This window comes from Papio anubis, chromosome 7, assembly GCF_008728515.1.
Source record: "Papio anubis isolate 15944 chromosome 7, Panubis1.0, whole genome shotgun sequence".
Taxonomy (NCBI): Eukaryota; Metazoa; Chordata; class Mammalia; order Primates; family Cercopithecidae; genus Papio; species Papio anubis.
Window position 1 is genome coordinate 42,050,257 of NC_044982.1, and position 22,006 is coordinate 42,072,262.

The window sequence follows — 22,006 nt, forward strand, 5'->3', positions numbered from 1 at the left end:
CCCCCGGGAGGGTTAGCTCAATTCCTGAGGCTTTAAATGCAGTTCAGTGCTAGGGTGCGGACTCGCTGAGCACGCAGGGGCGGAGGAACTCATTCTGAGTTGGTTGCACCGAAGAACTACCGCTCGAGCAGCTTGTTTTCCCCCGCGCCGTCCAAGGGGAGGGAATAGGGAGTTGGCGTGGCTGGGGTAGGGGGTGAGGGCGGATCTCTTGGACGCGGATAAAAGACAAAGTTTGAACCAGCGGTCGGCCTCCTGGGATTTTACGGTGCGTGCTTCGCTGAGTCTCAGTGGTTGTGAGCACTCAATTAAAACTGCCTGTCTGGGGCCGGGCGCGGTGGCTCACGGCTGTAATGCCAGCCTTTGGCTTAACGCGGATCACAAGGTTAAGAGATCGAGACCATCCTGGCTAACAAGGTGAAACCCGTCTCTACTGAAAATACAAAAATTAGCTGGGCGTGGTGGCACGTGCCTGTAGTCTCAGCTACTCGGGAGGCTGAGGCAGGAGAATCGCTTGAACCCGGGAGGCGGAGGTTGCAGTGAGTCGAGATCGCGCCACTACACTCCAGCCTGGGTGACTGAGCAAGACTCCGTCTCAAAAACAACAACAACAAAACAAACAAACAAAACCCACTGCCTGGCGGGCGGAGAGAACCTGAGCCCAGGGCGAGGCCGACCGTTTTCCCGCGCCGCCTGAGGGCGGCTGGAGGGACGGCAGACGGGTGTGGCGGCGACTCGTCCTCCGAGGAGCCTACATTTAAACGCTTCCTGCCTCACTCTTTCTTTTTCCTGTTTGTCCTGCCGCTTTAAACTCTGGTTTCGCCTTCCTGTTCATTCCATTGCTTATTTTAGGTCGCAAGTGCTTTATCCACTGCTTTGAGTTCTTGACTGGAAAACCTGTAATATAATCAGTCAAAACCCACACGTTGAAACACCATAAAGTCAGTCAGTCTCGGTCACCCTGGCACACACGCGGTTGTGATCGTGACCTAGTCATGTTTCTGACTCCGCTCAATGGAATGGAATGATTTTCTTTGGCTGTGCTGAGGTTACTATTGAAGGCATAAACCCTCCGAGAAGATAGATGAAAAGGAGCGCGATCCACTTCCTCCTGTTTAACACGAATGTGAGGACAGATCTGGAAAATACCCTGGTACCGGGTGATAATCTGTAGAAGCAGACTCCCATATAAATAGGCTCCTGGACGGGCGCGGAGGCTCATGCCTGTAGTTTCAGCACTTTGAAAGGCCGCGGCGGGTGGATCACGAGGTCAGGAGTTCCGAGGCCAGCCTGGCCAACATGGCGAAACCCCGTTTCTACTAAAAATACAAAAATTAGCTGGGCGTGGTGGCGCGCGCCCTGTAGTCCCAGATACTTGGGAGGCGGTGAGTTGAGATCGCGCCACTGCACTCCAGCCTGGGCTACAGAACGAGACTTCGTCTCAAAAAAATAAAATAAAATAAATGGTCTCCAGGTGGATGCAAAGACAGCGATCACTTTACATAATATGTGTGGGGAGGCTGGGGATGTCCTTCCATCAAGCTTGAACGGGTACCTACTACATGGCAGTAAAAACCAAATGACATGGCCTGGTTTTCAGAGGTAGAGAGTCTAATAAAGCGGTAAACATAATTTAGGAGAAGCACTGAAAGCAAAGCGCCATGGGAACACAGGGAGCACAACCAGGCTGAGGGAAAAGTGCGTTGCTAAGGGCTACCTGGAAGAGGTGGCATGCCTGAGCCAGGAGCTGAAGTTCGCCAGCAAAGAGTAGGAAAGTCATTCTTTACATAGATTGCGTATGGGCGAAGATGAGAGCAGTGTTTGCTGGGGAACTAGGATTTCTGTACAGAAGATTAGTGTCACTAGAAGGGAGGGATACAGGCAAGCAATAGGCTCTTCGGGTGGATAGGATACATCTCAGAGCTTTCTGGGCCATGGTCTTTTTCCTGAGGCTTTGGGCTGGGAGCACCATCCTTTAAAGCAGGCTAGTGATGTGCAGCCATGTAAAAGCTGTATGAAATGGCGCTCAAGAAAAGCTTTTGTCAACCCAGAAGTTATCTGTGACCAAAAAGTAACGTTGACAGAATTCTATAAAGTCAGTCAATGAACATTTAAGATTATTTTATGTAGTGGTGTATATCATTTCCAGTTTTTAAGAACATAATTTGCTATTAATCGGTTAGTGTCATCAGTTAGTACTAGTTTTAACCATAATTCCTATCCTCTTTTCCATGAATTTGAAAAAATTTCGAAAAAGGAGACCTTTTAAAGAAAATACTACGAAGGCCGGGCACGGTGGCTCATGCCTGTAATCCCAGCACTTTGGGAGGCCGAGGTGGGTGGATCACGAGGTCAGGAGTTCAAGACCAACCTGGCCAAGATGGTGAAACCCTGTCTCTACTAAAAATACAAAAATTAGCCAGGCGTGGTGGTGGGCACCTGTAATCCCAGCTACTTGGGAGGCTGAGGCAGAGAATTGCTTGAACCCAGGAGGTGGAGGTTCCAGTGAGCTGAGATCACACCACTGCACTCCAGCCTGGGCAACAGAGCAAGACTGTCTCAGAAAAAAAAGAAAAAAAAAAGAAAAGAAAATATTAGGAAAACAAGGATAAAACCCAGACTTTTCTAATTGAAACTGTCATGAATTGTGAGTACAGATCTCTTGATTTTATTCTTGGAAATTCTTCTCTTTTGTGTAGTTTCGGGGTGGGGGGGTATTTGTTTGTTTGTTTTTTGAGACAGAGTCTTGTTCTGTCTCCCAGGCTGGAGTGCAGTGGCTCACTGCAACCTCTGCCTCCTGGGTCCAAGAGATTCTCATGCCTCACCCTCCCAGATAGCTGGGTTACTTATGTGCACCAGCACACCTGTCTAATTTTTGTATTTTCGGTAGAGACAGGGTTTCACTATGTTTGCCAGGCTAGTCTTGAACCCCTGACTTTAAATTGTCTGCCCATCTTGACCTCCCAACATGCTGGCATTACAGGCCTGAGTTTTTCTTTTCTCTTTTCTTTTCTTTTTTAGAAAAGAGGGAATTAGTGGGCTGGAAGCAATGCATATTCTTTGTACAACTGATGATATATGCTTAGAGATACAGTCTCAGCTACAACTGAAAAAAGAATGTGAGAAACACAAATTCTTTAGATCTCTTGCATTCAGTCAGCCCTCACACACTTGCTTCAAGCAAACCAAGATTGCAAAAGAGCAAGCAGGCCAGGGTTCTCACATAGAAACACTAAAATTAGAGCTTCAGAGGAATAGTTTCTTTTGCACAGTAACTGTGCTACCTCTGTGCCCAGTTATTACAAACACATCTTGCAATCTGACCACCGCATTCATCTTTAACACAGCTTTCTGAAACCACAGTAGCAATTATACCCGCATTTTCATTAGCCGTGTAGACTTTTTTCTGCTCTAATTTATGTTTCATATGTTCCATAGTTTAAGTGGCATCCTAAGATTTTCCCAAAAAATACACTGTATTTGTATTTTGGGGTTTTTTTTTTTTAATTTGTTTGTTTGTTTTAAGAGACAGGGACTTTCTCTGTCACCCAGGCTGTAATGCAGTGGCGGCTCACAGCTTGCACAAGCGATCCTCCTACCTCAGCCTCTGGAGTAGTTAGGACTACAGGCATGCACCACCATGCCCAGCTGATTTTTGTATTTTTGTAGAGATGGGGTTTTGCCATGTTGGTCAGGCTGGCCTCGAACTCCTGAGCTCAAACCATCCACCAGCCTCAGCCTCCCAAAGTGCTGGGATTATAGTAGTGAGCCATCGTACCTGGCCAATATTTTTTCTTTACATTAAATATGATCATGCCTTTTATTTAGCATTACTCATCGTGGGATTTATTCTAAGGAAATAATAGAAAATGCAGGTAGTATTATTTATGTTAATGATAATAGAAAGGAAAGGGTTTAAATATCCAAAAATAAGAGATTACCTAAATTTTAGTGCATGCATATGATGAATTCTTACGCAGCCATAAACATGGTCTGCAAGATTTTTAAAGACATGGGAAAATTTTCTTGGTATAATTAAGTGAACAAAATATATGAAACTTGTATCTTCTTATATATAGGATAATCTTATATAGATTTAAAATGCATCAAAATTAGTTATCTAGAAGGTAGAATTATCAGTAATTTTTCTAAGTTTCCTTACTGTACTTTTACAATTGATTTTGAGAACTTCACTATTAACAGCTATATTAGTCCATTTTCACACTGCTGATAAAGACACCCAAGACTGGGTAATTTATAAAGGAAAAAGAGGTTTAGTGGACTCACAGTTCCATATGGCTAGGGAGGCCTCACAATCATGGCAGAAGGCAAAAGTCACATCTTACATGGCAGCAGGCAAGAGAGAATGAGAACCAAGCAAAAGGGTTTCCCCTTATAAAACCATCAGATCTTGCCCCTGGACACCCCCAAGGGCTGTGGTACCGTCCTGCTTTCCAGTCCTTGCAAGGGCTGAAAGGTGTACCAGTATTTCAGCAAGGCCCAGGAACCCCACACAGCCACACCAAACCCTACGTCTGCTCCAAGGGGTGAAAGTTCTAGTGCACCAGAGGCCGACAGGCCAGCCGAGGCTACAAAAACTAACCTTGGATCCTACTCTCTTATTAAAAAGATTTTGGATGCTGAAAAAAAAGAAAAAATCAGATCTTACTCACTACCACCAGTTACATGGTAGCAGGCAAGAGAGAATGAGAACCAAGCGAAAGGGGTTTCCCCTATAAAAACCATCAGCTCTTACTACCACAAGAATAATATGGGAGAAACCACCCCCATGATTCAATTATCTTTCACCAGGTCCCTCCCACAACACATGGGAATTATGGGAGCTACAATTCAAGGTGAGATTTGGGTGGGGACACAGCCAAACCATATCAACAGTTGAAACAAAGTTTATTAGTCTTACATAGAAATTATTACTGATTTTCAACAAGTGAACTCACTCTTTGGCAGATTATAAATACTAGGGTGTTTTAAAGTATTTTTTAAATCCAAAGACTAAGGTACCACAAGATTAAATGGTGGGAAAAACAAGAGCTTTAACATATGTCAAATCCTCTGTAATTAATTCCTAGCACCCAGAAGAGTGCTTGGAAAGCAGTAGTAAATCACTAGCTTAGTATTTTACTATTAAAAGTGACCTGAGACACATTATTTAACAAAAAAACTGAAAATAATAACTTCATTTTTTTCTTTATAGTAGGAAGATACTCTGCCTACCTCTTATATTTCTGTACTAAATGACACTGCAGAGACCAAAAGTTGAAATAAAGTCATATCTGAAAATATTTGTACTAGAGATACAAAGGTGAATAAGATATGGCCTAAAACTATGTGCCTGAGTATTAGACCTGCCCTAAGGAGACTGAGCAATAATAAATTTTTGCAGAATTACTAGGGAAAAAAATGCCAAACTTGTGAATTTTCCTAAAATCCTCTCAATCTCTACACAGGCACAACCTTCACAAGGGTTGTAGATTTTCTTGAGGAGATAATGTTGGCCTGAAGAAAAGATGGAATAACAGCCTCTCATTTGAGGGCCCTTGAGCAAACTGCAGTTCAACTAATGATTATCTTAAAGATCTCTATAAATACTGCCATTTTATAATTCTTACAAAGTGCTGTGTCCCAAAATATTTCTTCACCTATCACTACAGGAAAAAACTTGCCATTTGTTTCTTTAAAGTCTTAAAAAATTCAGTCTTGGAGTTACAGTTAAGCTGTAGATACACAGTAGGCTGGGGTAAGACACTTCTATGCCTGGTATGGAAGGGTAAGAGACCTGAACCTGGAAGGCTTTTTCCAGAAGAGAAGTTAATCTATGACAATAGCAGACAAATTGTACCTACTTCAGCTTTTAGTGCTAACCTTATAGACCCTTGTGGAAGAGACTGAAATAATCTGGAAAAAGTGAGGCTGTCCTATACTTGGAGAATCAGATTCAATATGCAATTATTGTTAATACTTATTTAATTCTTAAACTGAAAAAAAATGAATTATACTGGCAAATAAGTTATTTCTCTGAACAGTACATTGTGTTTGTTATTTGAAAAATGAATTAAGCCTCCGAAAGAGCTGAACACTTTATCAGTGGATATTTATAAATAATTATTTCTTTGTGTATTAAGAAGGAAACCCAGGCCAGATGCAGTGGCTCATACCTGTAATCCCAGCACTTGGGAGACCAAGGCAGGAGGATGACTTGAACCCAGGAGTTCAAGACCAACTTGGGCAACACAGGGAGACCCCATCTCGACAAAAAATTTTAAAAATTAGCAGTCATCGTGGTGGGAATCTATAGTCCTAGCTACTAGGATGGCTAAAGTGGGAGGATCCCTTGAACCCAGGAGTCTGAGGTTACAGCGAGCTATAATCTTGCCACTACTTTCCAGGCTGAGTAACAGATCATTCTTCTATATTGAAAGAAATCAGGATCTGGCAATAAGAATTTTAGTTAATTCTCTTTGTGCACATCTTAAGCTACCTGAGAACATCATCTTAGCTATATCAGATACTTATTATTGTGGTATTAGAGGATGGAAGGAGTTAATAATTTTCAAAACTAGTAATTTTTTTCAATGGCCAGATTGAAAAAAATACAGTATAAATAAAAGTAATATACAGACAATTTAACTTTGGAATATAGAGGAGGAAATTTTATTAGGTAAAAACAATGGATTAAAAAATGTAACAAAAGTACTTTAACCCAATAATTCCATTTTATACTGTATACTAAAATACAGAAAATAATCACATTGTAGAATGCATTTATACCATTTATAATTATTATAATTCATTACATTTATAGTTAGTACAGTCAAAATTTAAGCCATTTTTATTTAGTAAATCTAATTCCACCAGTCAATCAAAAATTATTTGTTGATTTATTACTCCTTTGATCTGGCACCTTTAATTATTGGTAATATTCTTTTATTTTTCTTTTTCCTACTTATGTTTAGAAGTCTGCAGTTCTGTACACCTCCTCATGTTCCCAAAAGAGATTAACTCTAGGGTTTTTTAGACTCTAACACTTCCCTAGGCTTATTTGTTTTATTTCTCTTAAAGCAGTTGAATTCACATGTATTTGAACACTTCAGTGGGTTTTTCTCTTCTTTCTACCCACTATCACATTGCAATTAACTCTTAGATTTTCACTTAGTATAATTATTAGAATGAATATTCAAGTTATCCTACTTTATAGTGAGGGTTTTTTAAATTATGTAACTTCTGTACATACTATTAAGAATACTGCAAATCTCTGTGCTTCTTGTTAAAACATTGGAATAAATAGTCATAAAAATAAGCATTTCTCAAAATATATAACATCTTGATATTGCAGAAGAAACAAAATAATCATAAGGAATTGGTGGGGGGAGTGGGGAGGGATAGCATTAGGAGATGTACCTAATGTAAATGACGAGTTAATGGGTGCAGCACACCAACATGGCACATGTATACATACATAACAAACCTGCACGTTGTGCACATGCACCCTAGAACTTAAAGTATAATAAAAAATAAATAAATTTTTAAAAAGTAAGTGTTCAGCAGAAGAAAGTAAAAAAGAAAAATCATAAGGAATTGGGTACATAAACAGAAAGAAGTAAAACTACAAGTATATTCAGAATAAGGAAATAAAATGCATATGGTTAAGTAATGTGTATATGTGCATATATATGTATAAAACAAAGCATTTATAGCCAAGCTAAAATCTCACCAAATATTTAACTTCTCCATTAAAGATTTTTAAAAATCTGTTAACCATCGTTTCGTTGAATACTTAAATTTTATCTTGAAATTTGAAAGCTGAGAAGCATAGTTTATACATAAATATTGAGAATAAGTACTTTAACAGAAACTAATTCTGCCTTATTAGGTTATACTGCCAAGTTCAGAAAAAAATAATGTGTCTGATTTGTGGAAATCTACTACTATTGAAGTAATACCACTTCTATTCTCCTTCAAGTTAACAGATTTAAAAAGGAGTTTCATTAATATAAATGATCAAGATTGTGACTGGCATTTACAGTGGAAAAGGAAGAAGGGCAAGTGTTTTACTATAGTGAGTAATAACCAAATTATCCTGTTAAAATATTGATCTTAAATTTTTTTCTCTGTACCCATTACTTCTTACACTCTAAACTACAGATTTTTGGTGTAACTTTTTAAGTTGCCTAAGTACATTTCGTAATATTTAAGCTACAATTCTAGTGATTTTAAGTTTAGAATTATATATATCTATATAAATAGATTTGTGATTATGTCTCTTTATATTTGCAGTAGCCTAACAACCCCTTTTATTTTAGAAAGACCCTTGAAGATAATTAGCATATAAAGTTTTATTTTAGTATAGCTGTAACCACTGATGTTGTATGAATTTTCTAGTTACTTTTCTTTAGCAGATTTACACAAATATTAGAGAGTCACCATGAATCAATTTTGTTACAACAAAGTGATTCCAAAGTGATCTTTACTGAGTTTTCTTGGATCTTTGCAACTGGAACTTTTTGGGCTGATGAAGTTTGTCAGGAAGACAGAAAAGATGGTGCCACTTCAGATCTGATATTCCTGGGTCTGCACTTAAAGATTATCTGTTGAAGATTGATTCTTCCCCATGTCCTCTCCAAATTCAGATCTTTCACTTCTCCACAGGTTTAGAAGGCCCTATTTCACCACTGCCACACAGAAAAAGACAAAACTCAAGAAAAATAATATTACAAGTTGACTGCTCTACAAGATACAACATAATTCTTAGATCAGAATTTCTTGGCTTTGGCACTAGGCCAACACACTGTTAACAGAACAGAGCATGGAAACACAAGCATAGCCCCTAGAATTTAAATTAATTACTTCCTGAATGTAACTTGTACCGTTCAAATATAAGATGTTCTTATTAATCTATCAGTAGGACATATAAATATATAACATAAAAAAAGATAGGGGTCAGACAAGTAGAGGAAAGTAGGGAGGAAGGAAGCAGTTAAGAAGTGTTTTCCTTCAAATAAAATAATTTTACAATGTACTTTAACTTGTTAATGACAAATCTCTGATTGAAACATAAATCTAACAATTTTTTTTAAAGTTCATATTCTTTTTACTGTCTTCAGCCACTCTGCAAATGAAAATGAAGCATACACACACATACAAATACACACACAAAAGAAGAGGAGGGGTTTTTCTGCAAATTCCTAGGCTTATAAGCCTCCTAACCTGCCCTAGTGATTCTGAGTAAAATCGTATTTTTGGCAACAGTGCTTTGCCCTCATAATAAGATCCTTAATAAAAAAAATTTTTTTTTAATAAAATAAATTCTGTCTTAAGATGTTTTGCTCACATCAGGGAACATAAGCTTTTGAAAAAAAAAAAAAAGATGGTTCATAATCTGGATGCTTAGAATTAATGTTTCTATTATCTAAAAATGAGCTCTCCTGATTGTGTTTGATATGAAAAGTTGGTTTAAGGAGAACAAAAACACGTTAACTTTTTAAGTAAGTGGGGGCTTTGTAAGCTGTATAACTGTTCCTTCCTCAAAAAGGAGAAAACAAACTGCAAATTTTCTCACATAAAATTATTAATATCCCTGACTCTGATATGAAATAATCTTTTAAATTTTGGTCATCCTTTGGCCCTAGACATTCCTGTGTTTTCACTTAATACAATAATGATTAGTACATTGATACGTTCAGTTCAGAGCCAACTATTTAATTGTAATCTTCATACTATCTTTTTTGGTCAACAATTGAGACGGATGATGAGAAATTATAATGGCTTTCTGTCCCTTAGTGATCTGTGGTGGATTTTGATGGAAAGAATGAGCAATTTTGACACTACTAATTGACTACAGTGATTTGGTTCTCCTGAATAAGGAAACAATTTAAGTAGGATTTGAACTTCTTAATGCTAAATTCAACCAATTGTGTGCATATAAATGTGAGTGGTATTGTTTGTTCAAAATTAACATTAAATTTTTGTTTGTTTGTTTGAGATGGAGTCTGTCTGTCTCCCAGGCTGGAGTACAGTGGCACGATATCAGCTCAGTACAACTTCCATCTCCCAGGTTCAAGCGATTCTCCTGCCTCAGGCTCCAGAGTAGGTGAGACTACAGGCATGCACCACCACTCCCGGCTAATTTTTTGTGTTTTTAGTAGAGGGGTTTCATCAGGTTAGCCAGGCTGGTCTCGAACTCCTAAACTCAGGTGATTCACCTGCCTCGCCCTCTCAAAGTGCTGGGATTACAGGTGTGAGCCACCTGAGACACTGCTTCCGGCCAGAATTGGCATTAATTTACAAGCTGCTATTATCGTTTAGTTTATATTTAATGCTTAAATGATTATATAGACATTGTCCACAGAATCTTCACCATGTCATTCTTCTGTTCTTACTTGAAAAGTGACATTTGGCAGATGGTAGCCAGATCATTAAAGCAGTAGGTTTAACATAGTAGTATAGAAATCAGGTAATAGATGCATAAAGTTAAAATAATATTAAATTGAGGGAGATTGTTTCACTTAAACCATTAAATAACCTTTTTAAAAATTTGCTGCTAGGTTAGGGTGGTTATGCAGCTATGTGTCATTTCCTGAAATTATCTTTCATTTGTTTTATGAGTAAAACTGTCTCTATAAGTTTACCCTAGAAATCCATAGGTATTTTGGGAAATTGAATTATAAGTGGCTAGATTAACTAACTTTTGTTTTTAGGCAAACTTAGATTGCTCTATAAATCTTAATCAAATCAATCACATATGGTAACTGGGGGAGGGGGTTATTCTGCTTATTAGTCAAAGATATGATGAATTTATTTATCTTTTAAGACAGGGTCTCGCTCTGTTGCCCAGGCTGGACTGCAGTGACACAACCACAGCTCACTGTGGCCTCGACCTCCCAGGCTCAAGCAATTCTCTCACCACAGACTCCCAAGTAACTGGGACTACAGGCATGCACCACCATGCCCAGCTAATTTTTAAATTTTTGTAGAGATGGGTTTCGCTGTGTTGCCAGGGTTGGTCTCAAACTCCTGGGCTTAAGCAATCCTCCCAACTCAGCCTCTCAAAGTGCTGGGATTATGGGTGTGAGCCACCGTGCCTGGCTAAAATGATGAATTTCTTATCCACATCATCTGTTAAGGCAAAAAGAGGAAACTGGTTATTCTGTTATCCTGCTTTTTCTTGGGAATATTTATTTTCAAATGATTTGAGTCCTTCATCTCAACAGTCTCATAACCAATAAAAGGAAATGGAGATTGGTGGGAGATTAAAACATAAAGGACAGGAATAGGGAAAATAAGGGATGAAAAGGTCACAGACACAGAAATGTGGAAGTTGAATTCAAATTAATTTTTAATTGAGCACCTACTATGGGCCCCTCAAAATGGCTGACAGTACCACTAACTGTTTTAAATGAAGGAAAATCAAAAAATAACAGCATTTTTTATTTATTTCTAAAACATCATTCTTAATCAACCATTTAAATAAAGTTTTGTTTTCCACTCACATGTTTTCACATTATTCAGCATGTTACTTGGGTACCCACTATTACTAGCCACCTTACCAGGCACAGCAGTTGACAGATGAACAAGGAGCACAGTCTCATAGGAGCTTTATCACATGTGTTCCTAGGCTGAAAGGCCCTTCTTTATACTTCTTGGTAGGTGGAGTACAGGAATGTAGAAGTCAGAAACCTAGGTTCAAACTCCAGCTCTAATATATATAGTTTCTGTGTGATTTAGGAAAAATAATCTCTCTGAACCTCAGTCCCCCATCTGGAAAATTAGTATGATACTTACCTCATAAGGCTGTAGGGATTAATTAAAATTATGTATGTAGAGCACTTCACGGAGTATAGAGAGTGCTAAATAAATGGATGCTGAGGTTATTGACAGCCCTAGGATGGATGGATCATGGGTTCCCAAATATGGGATGCAATTTCAAGTTCTTAACACCAAATATAACCCTACTTGCTTTAGTTTCCTGGCATTCATGCTATCATCCCCAGTTTAGTGCACCTCAGGTTATCAAGGATGTAGGAGGGATTCTACAAGCATATGTTCCCCCAGAGCTTTTTGGTACCCTGCAATCCTAGAAGTTGTTGATGCTAGGATGCCTGGAGAGCACAGGCCATTTGTCACTGAGAAGCATATGTTACAAAGGAGATGGGAGTAGTAAGGAAAGTTGAGGAACTGATCAAAATAGATGAATGTCAAAAAAAAAAAAGTTTTCACTTTTAATTCATGATAAAAACCCAGTTAAAATTAGGTATACCAGATTTCTTTATTTTCAACCATGTGTGCACATACACTCAGATTTTTTTCTTTTGGTAGTGATTTGGCTTTTTGTTAACAACAGTGACACAAGTTTTATGTTTAATTTAAATACTACAACGGTTAAACTGGTTTTGGGTGAGATTTTCCAGAAATTTATTAAATACGAAGTTCCTTAACTACTGACTTAGAGGAATAAGTATTGTTTAACCAGGGAAAAAGTTGTCAACAACCACCAGCTTCTCTTCCTACTTTTTTAGAATATAAAAGATAGTATCTAAATTATTTTTTCCTCTCTCATCACTTACAAAAATCTCAATTATTTAGGCATATCCTTGGCATGTTCATAAAATTGTTCCATTAGGCATTCTATAATTATAATCATATTATTTTTAATCCCTACTCATTTCACCTATAATTTTCAAATGTTTGATTTTTATTCAATTCTTATATCCTGTTCATATATTTTTTAGCTATAGTAAAACATGATTTTTCATGTGTATTAATTTTTTTTTTTGAGATGGAGTCTTGCTCTGTTGCCCAGGCTGGAGTGCAGTGGCGTGATCTCATCTCACTGCAACCTCCACTTCCCAAGTTCAAGAGTTTCTCCTACCTTGGCCTCCCAAGTAGCTGGGATGACAGGTGCATGTCACCATGCCCAGCCAATTTTTTTTTTTTTGAGACGGAGTCTCGCTCTGTCACTCAGGCTGGAGTGCGGTGGTGTGATCTTGGCTCACGGCAACCTCCACCTCCTGGGTTCAAGCAATTCTCCTGCCTCAGCCTCCTAAGTAACTGGGATTACAGGCATGCACCAGCATGCCCGGCTAATTTTTTTGTATTTTTAGTAGACATGGGGTTTCACCGTGTTGGCCAGGCTGGTCTCAAACTCCTGACCTCGTGACCCACCCACCTCATCCTCCCAAAGCGCTGGGATTACAGGCTTGAGCCACTGCGCCTCACTTAATTTTTATATTTTTAGTAGAGATGGGGTTTCGCCATGTTGACCAGGCTGGTCTCAAACTCTTGACCTCAGGTGATCCACCCACCTTGGCCTCCCAAAGTGCTGGTGCCCAGCCTCTACTTTTCCTTTTAATTAGTGTCTTGACTGCTCTAGCAAACTTTTTTTTTTAAAAAAAAATAATTAGCCCCTCTGGAATTCTTTCTTCTAATTGAATTTTTGTCCATACTCAAACTGTTAGTTACACATTAAACATTTGCCATATACCATTTAACCCATGTGCGTCATTTCTAATTTTTTTCAGAGATGGAGTCTCACTCTGTCACCCAGGCTGGAGTGCAATGGCATGATCATAGCTCACTGCTGCCTTGAACTCCTGGGCTCTACTGGTCCTCTCACCTCAGCCTCCTGAGTAGCTGGGGACTACAGGTGCATGCCACCATGCCCTGCTAATTAAAAACATTTTTTTTTGTAGAGATAGGGTCTTATTATGTTGCCCAGGCTGGTCTGGAACTCCTGAACTCAAGTGATCCTCCTGCCTCAGCCTCCTAAGTAGCCGGAACTACAGATGCAAACCACCACACCTGGCCTCTCTGAATATTTTTACCTTAAAAACATGAGGGAGATAAAGACACATTTCTGAGTCCTAACCCACTGCTGCCTTGGTTGTGCTTTATTAATTTCTGAGATTCTTTTTTTTTTTTTTTTTGAGACGGAGTCTCGCTCTGTCACCCAGGCTGGAGTGCAGTGGCCGGATCTCAGCTCACTGCAAGCTCCGCCTCCCGGGTTCACGCCATTCTCCGGCCTCAGCCTCCCAAGTAGCTGGGACTACAGGCGCCCGCCACCTCGCCCGGCTAGTTTTTTGTATTTCTTAATAGAGACGGGGTTTCACCGTGTTAGCCAGGATGGTCTCGATCTCCTGACCTCGTGATCTGCCCGTCTCGGCCTCCCAAAGTGCTGGGATTACAGGCTTGAGCCACCGCGCCCGGCCTAATTTCTGAGATTCTTAGTCCTGTTTACTAAGTAATCGTAGAACATGCAAGTTGTATTGTACTATAATTGATGGCAAACTTGCGAACCATTCCTCTGGGTTTTCTTGCTGTGTAGAATAAAAGGGCCAAAGCAAAAGAGTCTCACAGTGTTCATGAGACAGAAAGAGAATTTGATTCCACTATCTATCTCTGTAGATTCTCCTTTCATTTTTATATTTGGAACCTAAACACCTAAGTTACAAAGGCAGAAGATCTGGCAGCTTCTACAAACTTCTTTCATTATCTTCACACCCAGGGAGGGCAAGAAGCAACAGCAAGGAATGACAGCTCTGCAGCTCTGCCCCAGGAGAGGAAGGAGATATGAAGGAACTGGGTTGGAGAACTGGGCTGGAGAAAAGTGCTGGATATTTTTCATTCTCCCTAATTTTAAAAAGCAAGTAGTCTTTAAGTTAACTTTTTGCCTTGATAAGGAGAACTGTACATTCTACTTTAGAGAAGCCTGTGCTTCCCTGTAGCTAGTTCCAAAACAAAAAAAGTATGTTCTGTGAAACATGAAACTCAGAAAAAAAACATTAAGGTGGCTCACACCTGTAATCCCAGCACTTTGGGAGGCTGAAGTGGGTGGATCACAAGGTCAGGAGTTCAAGACCAACCTGGCCAAGACAGTGAAACCCCATCTCTACTAAAAATACAAAAATTAGCCGGGCGTGGTGGCGTGCGCCTGTAATCCCAGCTACTCAGAGGCTGAGGCACAGAACTGCTTGATTCTGGGAGGTGAAGGTTGCAGTGAGCCAAGAAGTATGAGCAACAGAGTGAGACTCCGTCTCAAAAAAAATAAAAACAAAATAAAAAATAAATTGAGGTATGGCTTTCTAAAACTATAAACATCTGTCATGTAAAATTAGACAGTAAAGTTTATATATTTGCTTGCTAATTGTCAGCTGTTAGTACATGTCAAAACACTAAATTAAGCCCCCTTCCTAATGGAATAGATTATTCTTCAAAGACTGGTAGTATTTAGAAAAAGCCTTATTCTTTAATGATGGGGAAAGCCACTGCAAGAAAAATGTTGAAGTCACAAAAAAAGTGATCTCAAAGAAAATTATGTCCATTATGATACTATACACTGTAGTTTGGAAACTTGGTTTATCTGATCTCTTTATACTACTCTCTGATGGTCTCTGGGTTAGAGAACTTTTATCTGGTTCCTATCAGTAATATACATACCACATTTCATTTTAAGTTGGATTTCAAATTTAATTACTTGGTAAACTATTGTATCTAAGTAAGAGTAAGATGAATCACTTTTCCTGCTTTTGCTGTTAAAGTTTTAATTTTTGTGTGTATTCTACCCGTCCCCTGCCTATTTCCCATTATTTGAATTCTGCACTTGGTTCCTGTGCTGTTCCTATCCTTACTTAACACTTCAACATATCCCCACAAATCTCTGAGCTCACATTGTGCTCTAATGCTTTCAACTAAATCTGTACTCGCCAGTATGTCTCTCAGTTCTTTTGGCAACTTGTTCTTTTATGTAAATTGTATACAAAATATGATTTGCATACTTTAAATATGATGTGAACAAAAAGAGCAATGCTGTCAAATTAGTGTTCAGAATCACAAATTTATATTTTTAAAATTAGGAGTTAATTAAAATCCCTTTCATTATGAAAAGGGTACTACATTGCAAGTAACTCACATTAAAAGGCATTCTATTCAATAGATGTGTTTATTGTGGGTCAGTTTTGCCAATGTTTTAATTCACATGTAATTATGTAGACCCTGTGTCAGCAACAACTAACAATAATACTACTTTAACTGAAAAAAACGATAAACTGTTTCCATTGATAAACTGTGATTATTTTATAATCCTCGTTTTATAGTCTTTTACAGAAAAAAATGATAATAAATGGCGATAAACTGCAATTTGCCACATTTCCTCCAAACCTTAAGACAGTATAAAACACAAGACATTTTTTTGTGCACTCTACTTTTATAGAACAACCAGGTTTATAATTGATCTCTTTATTTTATTAGATTTATCAATATACATGGAAGCTTTCTCAAATCTCAAAATTCCAAAAGTATGTAATTGTAAAAAATCATTTTTTCCTTTAGATGTCATATTCTTAGAGAGCTATTAAAGTCTATTTATAAACAAAAATAATTGATAAACTAACACACTTTAGAAATCAGAATATTTTAAATTAAAATATTTTTAATGAATACAAGATATGTCTTTTTAATTAACTATCATAGTTAAATTTAATATCACAAAACAAAATGACTTATCCTCACTAATTTTTCAAGTGAGGTAAAGCCATTGGAATTTACACTTAATATAAGTTTTAAATGTGATAATTAAATGATAATATTTTATCAATTATAGGAAATATTCATTTATAAAAATTTCCTCAGGTCCATCAATCTTTTTAGGCCAAGTTTGAGCCCATGTCAACCTTAAAGGTTAGATTCAGTGCACCTAACTTGCCTAATAAGCTTGTCAATTTAAGAATGTGAATTTCATTAATAAGGGGGAATAAAGAGTAGTTAACTCACTAGAAGTGAATGGGATAGTTTCAAGTAATTACTTAAAGAATTTTAAAAATTTAAACAGAAATGGCCAATGATTCTGGGTTTAAAATTTCACATAACCTTAAAAAAAAAAAAAACAAAAAAAAACCCACATAGAAATAGTGAAGTCATCACCTTATTGATGAAAAACTAAAGTTTAATAGTCATTGAATGGGTAACAACCATTTGTAGTCTACATTTAAAAAGTAATTTTAATCATAGCTAAGAAAAACTAAAAACAAATAATTCTATTAAGAAACAACAAAAATGATAAACATTTAATACCTACATGTAGATACTTAAAATCCTAACAAAAATATTAAAGTTAAAAGGGCCTTGAAATTTGTTTCTAACAAATCATCTTATATAATCAATTCCTAAATAGCTCATATCCTTTGCTTTGGTGTTTTACCTGCTATCACCTAAACATTAGTACAGTAGAAAATCACTTAGGTTCTTTTCAAATGCTTGGCATTATAATGTGATCTCATATCTTTCCTCAAATTAAATTTTGCTCCACATATTCCACATGTATACAGATGAACATCCATGTGCTGCTCCAACTGTTCATTATTTGGGAATATCTGAAAGCAGACCTGGCATATAGTCTCACCAGCAGATAAATGAGAAATCATATGCCGTACATGGTCATGTTTTCTGAAGTTTCCTTGATCACAAATGGAACAGACATACCTGGCCATGCCTTTGTGCATATCATTGTGCAGTCGCAACTGACGCTCTCTTAAAAACTGCTTTCCACATGTTTGACAAACAAACTGTTTTTCCTTAGTATGAACAGTATAGTGTTCTCTTAAGTGACACCGCTGATAAAATCCTTTTCCACACAGATTACAAAAATGCTTTCGTCTGTGATCTCTTTCATTTTCTTCCATGATGGCACTCTTAAACATATCTTGATCTAAGCAGCTAGACATATGTTCAACCACTAGATTTTCAGTTTCAAAACGCTGGCCACAATTAGGACATCGAAAAGGGCAGGCAGAATGTTTAAATAACTGCTTTTTTTGGATACTGTTTATCTGGTAATGACTGTCCCTAAAATCATCTAGCATTTCAACAAACATATCTCTTATTTCGGACTGCTCATCAGGATTCTCTTCCAAGTCCATTTTCTCCTCAGTATTTCCTAACCCATTCATGGTCAGATCTTGGGGCTCACCACATCGCTGAGCATGTTCCTGAAGCTGCCTACCCTTTACAAGTATTTGTCCACATTTACCACATGCACAGATATTTTCAATGTGTTTGGCTAAGTAATGAGATGACAGGTCCTCCTCGGTTATTGTAAGTCCACACAGCTCACAGGATGCATTTTCAGTATCCTCTTGTACTGGACTGCTGTTGTTAGGGGGCCTCATATTCTCTAAACCACCTCTTTCATCAGCACTTACTGACATTCGAGGTTTTAGAGTTTTCCTGCCACTTTTTTTAATGCTGACATCTTCTTCAACATAGTATCTATAAAATGGCTCTTCAGGTTCATCTTCTAATTCATCATTGTCAGTGGATTCATTACAGTCTTTATCAGTAACTTTAATAATGTTAAAGTCTTTCAGTTCATCTGTAGGAATATCTTCTGGCTCCATCTTAATAATAATCCTTTTCCTCTCAGCAGCTCTGCTTTTCTCTTCGCTGGCTATTTCAGACTCCACTGCACTACTTTTTCTGCTTCCAGTGGTTGAAGTTGAATCATCAGCAGCCTGGCTTGTGTCTCCTCTGTATTTGTCCGTCTGTACAGAAAATGTTTTAGAAGAATCTTTTTCACTGAATTCAGCTTTGATGTTACTGTCTTTTCCATCTCTAATATCTACTATTCTATGGTAAGATCTTGTGTTTTGGTATAAATGTCTGTTAGTACAGGTCAGCACATGCTCATCTAATAATTTTTCACAGCTAAAACCAAATCCACAGCTATCACAGGTAAAACTCCGCCCAAAGCGTCTTGACACACGTTCTTTTGGAGTAGATAATTTGGACACGGAACTTTTTTTACATACATCAAATAGTGGCTCAGGAAAATTACCTAATTGTAAAGACTCTTCATCAGGCTCTCTATTATGTGGTGTATTTACTGTTGAACTTGGCTCTGCACACCACCTGTTGGCTTCATTGCCATTTCGAGCCACAGTATCTTCATACATTCTTACACCAAATATCATTTTGCTGTTCTGTTTGCTGGAAGCAGAAGAGGAACATTTTGAACTAGAACAATCTGCATCTTGGATGTCTTCTAAACAATCAGGAACATTGTACAGCTGTAGGTAGTTCATTGCCACTTTAAACTGCTCAAAACTGGAGGGAGCTGTCATAATTTTTCCTAAATACATAAATTGCAAAATGAGATCAAAACATTCTGCACTAATTTTCATGTTGCTGAGATTCAGTTGTGCAGTACTATGTTGATGGTTCATGAAAAACATTCTAAAATAGGAGCTACAGGCAGCTAGAACTGCCTTGTGTGCTTGAAAGTAAATGTCATCAATTGCAATACAACAGTCACAGAGAAAACCCCATTCTCTTTGGTTGTTTAGCTGCTGAAGGACGTAGCTGCTGTGGCTGGGCTTTGCCATCTTCTATTAATTAGACACCTATGTAAAACAAAAATATTAAAGTCAGACAAGATATAGAAAAGCACTTGAAAAAAGTAATTGTTATCATGATTTGTGACTTGCATGACTTTGCTATTACAATCAAGAAATTAAGAGCTTTCCATTCTTTATATAGTAAAACTCAACAATATATACTTGAATCATTATTTAAATCTGAAGATGAAGACATCCAGCCATTTATTCAGGTTTTTCAAATTGAACAAAGGCATCAAAAGCAAAAGACAGTTTTAGTTTCATTACAACTCTTGGGGGGAACATGTACACTAAATTTGAACAGAAAAAAAAAGACATTAATTTAAAAATACTTGAAGGAGGCCAAGTTTGTGGCTCACACCTGTAATCCCAACACTTTGGGAGGCTGAGGCAGGAGGACTGCTTGAGCTCAGGAGTTTGAGACCAGCCTGGGCAATAGTGTGAGACCTCATCTCTACAAAAAAGTTTAAAAAATTAACCAGGTGTGGTGGCATCACCTGTAGTCCCAGTTACTTGGGAGGCTAAAGTGGGAGGATCACTTAAGCCTGACAGGTAGAGGCTGTAGTGAGCTGTGTCGCGCCACTGCACTCCAGTCTGGATGACAGAGCAAGACTCTGTCTCAAAAAAAAAAAAAAGAAGAAAAGAAAAAAAACTCTTTAAGGATATGAGTAATTAAAGTAAATAAAACAGCAACTTAAACTGAAAGTTAACAATTAGATTGTAAAGTATTAAAAACTTACTAGATGATTAATACTAAGGAACTATTGCTCATTTTTTAAGTGTGAGAAAGGTATTTTCATTGTGTTAAAAAGAATCCTTATCTTTTGGATATACATACTTTAGTATTTACAGATGAAATTATATATCTGATATATGCTTAAAAATAAATGGGGTGGGTGTGGGCAGCAATAGATGATACAAGATTGGCCATGTGTTGCTAAAATAATCTATTTTTAAAACCCTATTAAGCCTGGGCAACATAGCAAGACCTCGCCTTAAAAAAAAAAAAAAATTGCCCGGCCTGATGATGCGCCTGTAGTCCCAACTACTGGGGAGACTGATGCAGGAGGATGTCTTGAGCCCAGGATTTTGAGGTTGCCGTGAGCCATGATTGCACGCCACTGTACTCCAGCTTGGGTGACAGAGCAGGACTCTGTCCCAAAAATAAAAATTCAAAAAACCTTATTAGGGCCAGGCACGGTGGCTCACACCTGTAATCCCAGCACTTTGGGAGGCCGAGGCAGGTGGATCACGAGGTCAGGAGATCAAGACCATCCTGGCTAACACAGTGAAACCCCGTCTCTACTAAAAATACAAAAAAAATTAGCCAGGCGTGGTGGCGGGCACCTGTATTCCCAGCTACTTAGAAGGCTGAGGTGGGAGAATGGTGTAAACCCAGGAGGTGGAGCTTGCAGTGAGCCAAGATCATGCCACTGCATTCCATCCTGGGAGACAGAGCGAGACTCCATCTCAAAAACAAAACAAAACAGAAAAACCTTATTAGATTATACAGAAATGGCACCAAACAAATAAGTTGGATTAGTGCCTTTGTCTTTTCTTGAATTATCGGAGAAGCAATAGGTCTATAGAGTTAGAATGTGTCTCGTGTTGCTCAACATGCTTTTCATGGTATAAGGAAGCGTGGGTTTATTTGAGAAGGTATTTTATTTATCCTGAGAGTGTAAAGTTTTCTTCCTTTTTTTTTTTAAGCAGGGTCTCACCCTGTTACCTAGGCTGGAGTGCAGTGGCATGATCATAGCTAACTGCAGCCTCAATCTCCCATGCTCAAGCAATCCTCCCGCATCCAGAGTAGCTGGGACTATAGGCGCATGCCGCCACATCCAGGTTTTTGTTTTTTTTTTTTAATTTTTTTAGTAAAGACAAGGTCTTGCTATGTTGTCCAGGCTGGTCTTGAACTCCTGAGTTCAAGCGATCCTCCTGCCTCGGGCTTCCAAAGTGCTGGGATTGTGGGTGTAAGCCACTGCACCTGACCTCTTCTATATATATATATATATTTTAATTGTTAAAAGAAAAAAGTAAGGCTGGGTGCGGTGGCTCATGCCTGTAATCCCAGCACTTTGGGAGGCTGAGGTGGGCAGATCACCTGAGGTCAGGAGTTCGAGACCAGCCAGGTCAACATGGTGAAAATCTGTCTCTACTAAAAATAAAAAAAGTTAGCCAGGCATGATAGTGGGTGCCTGTAATCTCAGCTACTTGAGAGAATGAGGTGGGAGAATCGCTTGAACCCAGGAGGTGGAGGTTGCAGGGAGCAGAGATTATGCCACTGCACTCCAGCCTGGGCGACAAGAACCAGACTCCATCTCAAAAAAAAAAAAAAAAAAAAGTAGCAAAAAATTCAAACATAGAAGCATATAGACTAAAAACATACCTCAGGTCACATACCTCTTTTCAGAGGTAACCCTTTCAAACACTCTGGATTATATACCTTCAGATCTGTTGAGATGCACATGTACATAGTTAGCATATACAGTACCTATGAGATGCCAGGCAAATAGTTTTGCTTTTGTTGTGTTTTTTAACCTAAATGGTATCATACTATATATACCTCTCTGCAACTATTTTTCTTCACTTAACATTAGACTTAATAT

At 38.3% G+C, this 22,006-nt stretch overlaps 1 protein-coding gene and 1 long non-coding RNA gene across 4 annotated transcripts in view; one reads left to right on the top strand and one right to left on the bottom strand.

The window, feature by feature from the left end:
• LOC116275712 lies at positions 1 to 10,039 on the top strand. Its single transcript, XR_004184886.1, has 3 exons — positions 1 to 265; positions 7,979 to 8,074; positions 9,998 to 10,039. It is a non-coding gene; the product is annotated as an uncharacterized LOC116275712 (long non-coding RNA).
• ZBTB1 (zinc finger and BTB domain containing 1) overlaps positions 8,337 to 22,006 on the bottom strand; it is a 26,586-nt gene continuing 12,916 nt past the window's right edge. For 2 of the 3 annotated variants that reach the window (XM_031668053.1, XM_031668054.1), the window contains one exon: positions 15,931 to 19,403. In XM_031668053.1, coding sequence (XP_031523913.1) covers positions 17,244 to 19,385 — 2,142 coding nt within the window. In that variant the 5' untranslated portion in view covers positions 19,386 to 19,403 and the 3' untranslated portion in view covers positions 15,931 to 17,243. Of the gene's footprint in view, positions 8,688 to 15,930; positions 19,404 to 22,006 lie in introns of those variants that run through there. The other variant, XM_031668055.1, reaches the window with a different exon arrangement.